Source organism: Mixophyes fleayi, chromosome 1, assembly GCF_038048845.1.
Source record: "Mixophyes fleayi isolate aMixFle1 chromosome 1, aMixFle1.hap1, whole genome shotgun sequence".
NCBI lineage: Eukaryota > Metazoa > Chordata > Amphibia > Anura > Limnodynastidae > Mixophyes > Mixophyes fleayi.
The window spans coordinates 309,395,862-309,406,023 of NC_134402.1; the positions used below are offsets into that span (position 1 = coordinate 309,395,862).

General features: G+C 46.6%; 1 protein-coding gene across 4 annotated transcripts in view; it reads right to left on the minus strand.

Annotated features, from left to right (window-relative positions):
* LOC142157993 (uncharacterized) overlaps nt 1-9,393 on the minus strand; it is a 459,198-nt gene extending 449,805 nt beyond the window's left edge. For 3 of the 4 annotated variants that reach the window (XM_075211541.1, XM_075211511.1, XM_075211503.1), the window contains exons 1-2: nt 9,179-9,393; nt 8,765-9,084 (exon numbers count right to left, since the gene is read on the minus strand). In XM_075211541.1, coding sequence (XP_075067642.1) covers nt 8,765-9,084; nt 9,179-9,224 — 366 coding nt within the window. In that variant the 5' untranslated portion in view covers nt 9,225-9,393. Of the gene's footprint in view, nt 1-8,762; nt 9,085-9,178 lie in introns of all 4 variants that reach the window. The other variant, XM_075211533.1, reaches the window with a different exon arrangement.
* Between the last annotated feature and the right edge of the window lie 769 nt (nt 9,394-10,162).

Genomic DNA, 10,162 nt, shown 5'->3' on the forward strand with positions numbered 1-10,162 from the left:
TTTATTTTTCCAACGGAACGTTGCCTTAGTGGTTAGGCAATCCACTTTCCAAACTTTATCTGTGTGGAGGTTGTACTCTTCTATGTATCTATCTTATAACGTTCATGATATATATTTTTATAATACACTAATTTTAATATACATGTTTATTTCTGGTAGTATATTATTATGCAATGAATTTGCATCCACATTCTTAGTTCAAATCAAACACATTACACGATCTTTCATGTAGGTGAATAAGAAGGTGTGTTGATTTAGCTCAATAAAAACACTTCAAAGTCATTTGTCCCAGGTTCTATAAACATGTGTGTTAAAACAAATAATGAGGTTACAACTGTCCTGCATAATACACTCCGATTGTGTTTTAATATTTGTAATCAAAAACCCTTCGCACCTTCCACATTTGACATTACGTAACACTTTCTTATCTTTAAATAAGAAGCGGATTGTAAGAAGCGGATCTTAAGATGAACTAATTGTTTAAGTTCTGTTGCATCTTATTTTCCGTTGCGTAAAAGACTTAAAATGGGCGTGTCTTTGAACTTCACACTCCTTATTGAATTTCTGATTTCTTATCTCATTGTTTGTTCTTAAAATACTCATCGCGACTTACGCACAAGATAAGTACAGTAATGAATCAGGCCCATAATGTCTTTCATTCAGGGTAGAACTGGCCCTGTGCTTAGCATGTACAAAAGTGCACGTTCTCGTTTTCTGCTTTTGGGAACTATTTCTGTAAAATGTGGCAAAGTGAGCAGGGATATATATATATATATATATATATATATATATATATATATATATATATATATATATTGGTATATAGATATACACACATCATGTATATCTATAACTTGTATATTTACAACTATATTACCTCATTACATTTACAACTTGTCTGCACATACATGTATACCTGTATACCCGATTGCTGACTGACATTAATATCTGAGAGTACGTGCAATTAATCATCTGTTACATCTGTTCACAATAAATCAATTACTTTGGTTAAGTCTAAAGTGTTTTCATGGCTTAAAGCCGCTGACACCTATCACCGATAGCAGCACTGGGAAGCCTACCCAGTACCTTCTAGGGTTCTTATAGTCACTCAAGCAAATGCACTTAGAAAAATACAATAGTATATTTATTGTAATAACAACAATCGCTAGAATACTATATACAAACAGTAAATAAATGCCAGGCAAGTTTACCACATTATCTGTCCCTTACCCCAATAGCTTAAGGAGCTGCAGTCACCTGGCTGTCCTGAATTGCAGAATCCAAAACCCATGGACTTCTCTCAGCTGCAGATGTAGTCTGCTGGTAGATAACAGAAAATCAACACCAGCCAGACCTCTACCTTCAGGGAATCAATCCTCAGAATGAACACCACTTCCCCCCATGGAGTGGCTCCTTATATCCACAATCAAATTTCCACTGTGTTTTCTCCTCCCTGGGCAAACCCCTGGCTCTCTCCTTCTTGAACATTGGTGGTTGCTGGACCAGAGGATTGGAGGGGGAGTGGAGATGAGCTGTCCTTCCACAGTGGCTCCCCGTTGTGACCAGGATCGCCTAGAGGGGGAGTGGGTATAAATTACTGGGGCCCAGGCCCCCCGGGGAGGCAATTAATTTTTATTTATTTAAATGATGTTTTATTTTATTTCCCACCAATGGGTGGCGTGTGCGCACCTGTGATTTTCTATTTTTTTTTGAGGGGGGAGGGGGTTGAGATGTAAAGGGGGAAGGAGGGAGCAAGATGAAAGCTGTCAGCAGCTCCCAGTCCCTGGACAGTGATGTCACACACTGTCAGAGCCGCTTGGAGCTGAAGGGGGAGGAGTTCCATCTCTGCAGCAACTCATCTTAGTTAAGTATGCTGGGGCCTCATGATGTGTCTGGGGGGTTATTATGTTTCTAGTGGGGTTTATGCTGGGCTGGGGGGCTTATGATGTGTGGGGGAGGTTATAATGTGCCTGTGGAGTTATGATGTGTCTGGGGGGGATTATGATATGTCTGTGGATTGTTATGATGTGTCTAGGGGGTTATGATGTGTCTGGGGGGGTAACCCTTAAATATATAGATATTATTGGAGGTGCGCACATATTTTACACACACACACTAATATATATATATATATATATATATATTTCCATAGATTGTAAGCTTGCGAGCGGGGTTCTCTTACCTCTCTGTCTGTATGTTTAACCCAGTATTGTTTTATTAATGTCTACCTGTTCCCAATTGTAAAGTGCTACGGAGTTTGCTGGTGCTATATAAATAAATGTTGATGAAAACGAGGCTCTGTCGTCCAAGTCTCGCGTCAAATCTCGCGAGGGGTGGGAGGTGAGGGCCCAGAACAATTCCATCTTTTACCTCTTTTTTTGGCATTATGTGCTCAAGCTACCTCGGTGCAACCTTTTGGCCTAAAAACAATATTGTTAGGTGTTCAGAATAGACTGGAAATTAGTGGAAATGATTGTTATTGAATGTTATTGAGGTTAATAATAGCGTACGAGTGATAAAAAAAACCCACAAAACTGGTTTTTAGCACTTTTTATGTTTTTTTCAAAATAAATCCAAATCCAAAACCTTAAATCCGAACCAAAACCTTTCGTCAGATGTTTTGCGAAACAAATCCGAACCCAAAACCTCAAGCAAATCCGAATCCAAAACACAAAACACGAGACACCAAAAGTGTCCGGTGCACATCCCTACCCAAAATGTAAGATTATTATTATCATTATTATTTAGCAGCATAAAAATTTTCTAATCGAAGAGGGGCTTTTATGTTTTTTTTATTTTTAGAAATAGGTGTGTGTGGTCAGTATATTTTTGTTTCATTGTACTGTTTTATAAAACCATGTCTATATATTGTATGTGTAGTGCTTTATACATTTTAGGCCTGATTCATTTAGAAATGTAATTTGCCGCATTTTGCATGAAATTGATCTGCGCATGCTCAGAAATGGACTTTACGTCAGTGAACGCAAGTGCATCCATTCAAGTTTGAACACAAATTTCACTTCGAAGAGACTACGATATGAAGGGAGGAATGCGGGTAAGAAGTGGCGTATGCACATAGGCAGCGATCAGTAAGGGCATGCCAAGGTCCAGCGCACGAACATTAGTCCGATTCGAGTTCTGGGCATTCACCCTGTGTCCCCCCTTCAGCAGCTACTCACCGTGTCCCCCCTTCAGCAGCATCTCACCCTGTGTCCCCCCCTTAAGCGGCATCTTACCCTGTGCCCCCCCTCCCCCCCCCTCAGCAGCATCTCACCCTGTGTCTCCCTCCTTCAGCAGCATCTCACCCTGTCGGCCCCCTTCAGCAGAATCTCACCCTGTGTCCCCCCATTCAGTAGCATCTCACCCTGTGTCCCCCCTTCAGCAGCATCTCACCGTGTCCCCCCCTTCAGCAGCATCTCACCCTGTGTCCCCCCATTCAGTAGCATCTCACCCTTTGTCCCCCCTTCAGCAGCATCTCACCTGTGTCCCCCCTTCAGCAGCATCTCACCCTGTGTCACCCCCCCCTTCAGCAGCATCTCACCCTGTGTCCCCGCCTTCAGCATCTCACTCTGTGTTCCCCCCCTTGAGCATCTCACACTCTGTCCCCCTTGAGCATCATCTCACTCTGTCCCCCTTCACTCTCCGTTCCTTTACTTTTCTGATGCTGCTCGTCACTGACACTGTCAGACGTGATGACGTCACGCAGTCAGTGAGAACAGTGAGGAGGATGATCTCGCACTGGATTGGTAAGTTCTTTTTTTCTTCTTCTTCTTTTGCAAGGCTGGCCATGGCACCCCTGTGACAGCATCCCAGGGAGCTGCGGTGCACACTTTCATCATTTAATAGATAACTTTCATCATTTGTCTGCATCTGGTGGATCACTATCTATTTAATATGAAAAAAGATAAAACAATGTGTGGCACAGTCCTTTTACTAAACACGAGGAGTGAATAATATCCTGCTGCAACACATTACTGTGGTCTTTCTATTTATAATAAAGGTCAGTAACAAATGTAAATTTTTGCAAAGGAAATATATACTGTACATGAAGAAACAGATTGCTGCTAAACAGTATATTGGTATATTTTTATTTTTAATGGTTAGCGGTATTTCCATGGTACTATATAAATATAGCATTATTCTACACTATGGTGTTTTCTAATGCTGAAATGTCAGAAATATGAACAGAATTTTATTTGCAAGACCATTGGTGACATCAGATTGTCTTAATAAAAAAAGTATAACCGTGAACCTTCTTAATGTTATGGAAGCAATGTTCTAATAGGCTGGCCAGTCAGTGAATCCCTGGAAATAAGTTGCTTTACTGAAAAAAATGTGAAGCTATTTCTCTTTTTACAAGTATTGGTTACTTGGTGGCTTTCTCATAGCAGTCCTGCTTGTAAATGAACAAAAAACAATAAAACAATTCCCATGCATAAAATGAACATATGTATCCTGTTGCTATATATACATAAACTTCATACCACAGATTCATTCTTCCACGCACAACCTCTCCTCCGGTATAACCATATCTCTTACCAACTAATAAATAAAAACACAGACAACTTCAGCTTTGGCTAAACAGGTCACAGTTTATTAAAGTATATATATAAACCTGGTGGTGGTGAGAGCACTTGCCTTCAGCAAACCACTAAAGGCTAAACCAAACAGTGTACGACCATCCGGTCTACCACTGGTACCGGGACCTAGTCCCTTACGACTGGCCGGTGCTAAATCTGGCGTAATAGTGACCACATGACTTCAGGGCTCACAAATGAATTGCCATACAATGCAGATCTAGGGGTCCCCGTACCGGGTAACCATGAACCAGAGTGCTTCAAAGTATGTGGTGGCATTAGCCAATCAGCGATAACACCGTACACCCTATTTACCAACTGCAAGGGCTCTCCCGCCAATATCGGAGGCGGACTGGAGGTGACCATCGTTTACAAGGTAAGTTCTTTTGTGTTGCGTCTGTCCTGTTTCCCCGCAGTGGCGTTACATTTTCGCGTAGTCGGCAGGACCAACGATGGCTCATCGGGGGATCATTCCGCGGTACGAGGAACCCAGCTGTGTCCTCTCTTGTGAAGAAGTGGCAGCGTTCATGAAGCAAGTCCTGGAACGCAGCGAAACGAAGAAGAAGAAGAACGGAGGTACTAAACTGCAACAGGTGGAAGAAAGGCGGTGCTGGAAGTGTGGGTTTTCCGGACACTTCGCATACAACTGCCCAGAAGACGAGAAGGTCTCTGGTGAGTGGGAGGACGACGAAGTCCCCGATGAGTGGTAAGACGAAAAAGTCTTCGAGTGGGAGGACGAGGAAGCCTTCAATCAATGGTCTCAAAAAAAGTCGGAGTCTGGAGGGAAGGATCGGCAGAGCCTGCTGACTGTTGGATCGCAGGTGATCGTCCCGTTCAAGCAAGATTCGCGACATGAGTACCCGCGGAAGCCGGATGCTGGAGCCGGGGTATTGGAGATGTCGGATACATCAGACGACTGTTCCATGGCTGTGGAAGAGTTGGTCCCTGAAGACGAAGGGAGAACTGAGCAGACCCTCCACGGGGAAGCATCGTATCCGGAGACATGTGAAGATGTCTGCCCGGTGGTACCTGAGAGGATGGAAGCCATCAGTACCCCGGAAGAGAGAGCTGCTGAAGAAGTACTGCCTGAAGAAGACGGTACTTTAGAGAGCGCAGCTGGAGAAGGGTGGATGTTGTCACCCTCCGAAGAAACTTCCCGCGCAAACGAGGAGGTATCAGACGAGTGGGAGGTTCCGGCGGACGCCGAGGAAGAGACTCCCTGGATACCGACTTCGGGTGAGGAGGTTGCCAGGATGGTGTGGATCCTGCGCGAGAGGGTCTTACCGCAGAGGATCCGACGGACGCAAGTCAGGGGTCCCGGTAAGCGATCCTTGGAGGTGGACGTAGAGGAGAAAACGTCGATTGTGGGAACCACAATGGAAAAATGCGGCGGAAATGTAGAGATGCCCCCGGAGCCGGTGCCCGAGAAGCGGGCGAAGATGCCTGCTGTGGAAGTGTCCCTAGAGGGACAGAAGATGTCTCCGGTTCCTGTGCCCAGCAAGAGGGTGAAAAATGAAGAAAGAATTTACTTACCCGTCCAGCGCTCCAGCGGCAGTAAGTATGTCTTCTTTCTTCCAGGTTCTGGCAGCGGAGGAAGGATGAGCCAATCAGGGCTCATCTTTCCCCGCTGGCCAATCAGCGGCCGGACACGCAAACCAATCGCGGCTCGCGCCCAGCCGTTTAAAAGATTGGCGCCGACGCGAGCCAATCGGCGCTCGTGCCAGCTGATGACGTCACGCCGGCGATTATATAAGTCACCGGGCGGCGCCATTTTGCCAGAAGAGAGTCAGCGGCGGAGAGAGAAGGACGTCGTGGGACGTCCGGAGCGGCGGAGCAAGGCAAGAAGCGGAGATCATCGGCGGGGAGCCCTTGTAAGGGCTAAGAGCGCCCCCGCCAAGCAGCCCTCAACAGCGCCGAAAGAGGAGAAGAGGCGCCGCCGGCTGGAGGGTATGGAAGACCCGGAGAAAGAAGAGGAAGACTGCGTGGCAAGCTGAGATTCCTGCACAGAGCTGGTAAGTCGACTCAGCGTTTACTCGGGCACTAGGCCCGTAGCCACGGTCAGCACAAGGCCCGTGTAGCAGTGAATTAGGGGCACAAGGCCCAGGGAACTGGGCACTAGTTCCCAAACAGTAGTGGGCCAGTAGGCCATATTGTCGGTAAAGGGGACAAGCCTCTGTTAGTAGTTAGAGAGGGGGAGGTTTAGAGCCCCCAGGTGCTAGGGCACAAGGCCCTTAGTTAGGTAGTGGCCTAGAGGCCATAGGAAAGGCCACAGGGCCTAAGCAGGGGGGCTGAAAGCCCATAGCCTGAAGGGCACAAGGCCCATAATTAGATAGGGAGGCCTCAAGGCCTATGTAGGCAGGGGCTAGTGCCCCTAGGTAGCAGGGCACAAGGCCCTAGTTAGTGGGCTCAGAGCCCTGAGTTAGAGAGAGGGCTAAGGCCCATAAGTAGAGCACAAGGCTCTGTGAGTAGCTGGGCGGAGGCCCATCTTGTGAAGAGCAGAAGGCCCTGGTGGTGTGTTAGAGGCGTGAGAGCCTTGTGAGTATAGGCGCGGTCCTGTGTGAGGTGAGCACACGGAGTTAGGTGGTACAGTAGAGCGGAGGCTCCTGTGGGTGCTGTAGCAACCGGCTTGATGGCTAGAAGCGGTGTGCTCTGGTGAGTAGCGTACAAAGTAATGTATTACTGTATTCTGTCTGTGCGGCGAGTATTGTCTGTATTACTGTAACTTTGGGTGTCCTACATAATTGTGTCCACGGGCAAGACGTCAGGTCCCCATTAAAGGTAGGCTCTTGTTCCCTGTGTTTTCCTGTACTAACCCGTGCTGTGGGGACAAGTGTAGTTACCAGCTTACACATAGTCAGGGAAGAACATACATAGTTTTCCCGTCCCTTAGGTCCCTGGGGTCAGACTGGTTTCCAGAGGAGGTGACTGAGTGAGTCAGTGGCAGTGCAGCACAGCTCAACACAGTTCCAGGGGGCGTCCCGTGGTTCTGGTTGAGTGTCCCAGTCCTCAGTTCCGTGCAGGTTCCCTGGCAGTTCCGGAGTGGGATACGTGTTCGATATCTGGGTGGAGGCAGTCGGGCGGTTCAGTTTCGATCGGCTGTTCTGGGCGGCAGTCTGTACGCAGGTTAGTGTGCTGTTCCAGTGAGCCTCAGTCGGGCCTGGTGCAGCCGGTCCTTAGGATCCGTGGGTGACCCCATCGTAAGGAGACAGTCTCCTTGGTTAGACCTGGGTGAGGAGGGTTAGGAACCGCCCTCCAGTATAGTCCGTGAACACCGGCTGGTGTTCCCCGTAGTGCTTAGTCAGTAGTTCCGTTAGTGCACCACACCTAGTTAGTCATAGTTGTTTGACTTTGTTGCGTTGCCGACCATTAGGGCGTTGTTAGGGTCGGGTCGCTGTTGTAGTAAGTTTAGTTTTGTGGGTGCCCATCTTAGTCTCACTGAGAGCGCAGAGGGAGGCTGTGTGTGCATTGTCATCCACAGGTGTCGGGGAGGTGCAGGAGAACCGGATCGGAAGTGGGAGTGTCCCGGTGAGTATCACGCTCGATTCCCCCTTTCAGTTAGGCCCTCACCGGGTGGTGTACGAGGTTCTTGAGGCGGGACTAGTCCTGGTCTCAAGTGCCTGTAGTCCCCCGTGCCTTGGCAAGAGCAAAGTGAGGAGGCGGCAAGGGGGCTTGGACTGAGAGTGTCCTTGTTAATTGCCGTATTCTCGGACAGCCCTTACCTGGTAGGCACGGCCGCAATCTCTGTCTCTTTCTTAGAGGGACGTGGTTGGAGGTGACAAGGGTAGCAGCTGGGATATCATAGGCGAACTGGAGGTGACCATCGTTTACAAGGTAAGTTCTTTTGTGTTGCGTCTGTCCTGTTTCCCCGCAGTGGCGCTACAGCTACTCAGCCTGACACAGCTATTCCCTGAGGATTTCTGCGATGGAAGAGACCCAGCATCCTTTGCGTGAGAATATATGGGCACACGAACCTAAACACTACCACAGGATTCTATTGGCTGGAGATCTCCAACAACTTAATCCTTAATGGGTAAGTGCTATGTTTCTGAACATGTGGATAAGTTTAAGGGCGTTTGGCTTCATGTGCCTCACTTCACATTATCTTCCCTTTCCCTCCTTTAGCTCAGACTCTGCTACCCACATGCACCCTTTGGTTTGTGTACATGTCCTCAGTTATTGTGTTACACTGTGTATCTTGCACAATAATATTTTCCAGATTCCTCAGGTTTCACTCCAGTGAGTTTAACATGAACTTCTCCTTTATTTGTGTCTCTTGACAGAGTTAGCCGTCCCTGAACAGACTGGGCATAAACTGTGCCTGCTGCATAGTTTATATATCCCAAAAATTCCAGCCCTTTCCCTGGAACTTGGCGGATCCAGCTCACAGCAATCATGTTAGTGCTGTCAGTGAGGGAGGCACCGGTCACTTTACAGGTCAGTTCCAGAGTCTCTGTTGGTTTCACAGTCCCAGGACCAGACTCCAATAAGGTGATTTGTGAAGTGACACCTGGAAATAAACAAGGAAATATTTAGCTCTATTTACTCTCCCAAAGACTATGGTTACTGGGAGCTGCACGACATGATCACCACATCCGACTCACATTGTAGTGAGGACACAACACAGAGTAACCACAGGAGATTCTTCATGTCTGGGCTGAGGAGTTAGAAAGAAACTCAGCTGAGGATCTGGATGTACAGATTCTGCTCAGTGCACATTTCCTGCAGACTGTTCTCTATTTAAACAGGAAGTTTCCTGAATATATTTACATATAAACTGAGCTATTTAAGTGGATTAAGGCAATGATAGAGTTGTCTTAATGATTAATTTGGTCTTTTATTTTAACAATTTATATACAGTATATAAAGTATGTTCTTTCCAAATTGACAAGTTAATAATCAAGTGCAATCAAATAAAATAAACAATACTTAAAAAAAGATAAATTTGTTGTATTAAAGTATTTTAAGGTGTAAAAATTTAATAATTCGAAATTCAGGATAATCATTTACATAAAGTGGACCTTATGGAACAAAGTCTTTGAAATAAGAAAATGTTGTTAAGTCTCTTTCAGGCAGGAATCGCCAACTTATTGATATGAGATACACCTTGTTATTGTTAAGAACCCCTCCACCCGGTACAACAAAACCCGTTGTCTGCTCCGAAATTCTGGTATTCACTGTTACCCCTAGTGGTGGGGACAGACTTGGCTGCAGACAAACGGAGGGTCGTTAAATGTGTACCGGCTGTGGAGAACCCAGGAACAGAGAGTTATGGCAGACAGTGAATCCAGAGAACAAGCCGAGGTCAGGGGTCACTTGCAAGCAGGAATAGCCGGTAAACACGCCAAAGGTCGGGGTCACAGGCACGGTACCAAGGTCCAAGGTACAGGCAAGAAAGGTCAGGGTCACAAGAAAACAGGCAGAGTCCAATAATCCAAGCAGGGGGTTATACACAGGGAATCAAACGGAGTATCCACAGGACAGGGACTAGGAAGCAGGAACAGGTCAGCAAGACTGTAACACAGAAGCTATAACCGGCAGTGAGGCTCAGTTCTCACTACCCTAAATACTGCAGCCAGCCAATCAGA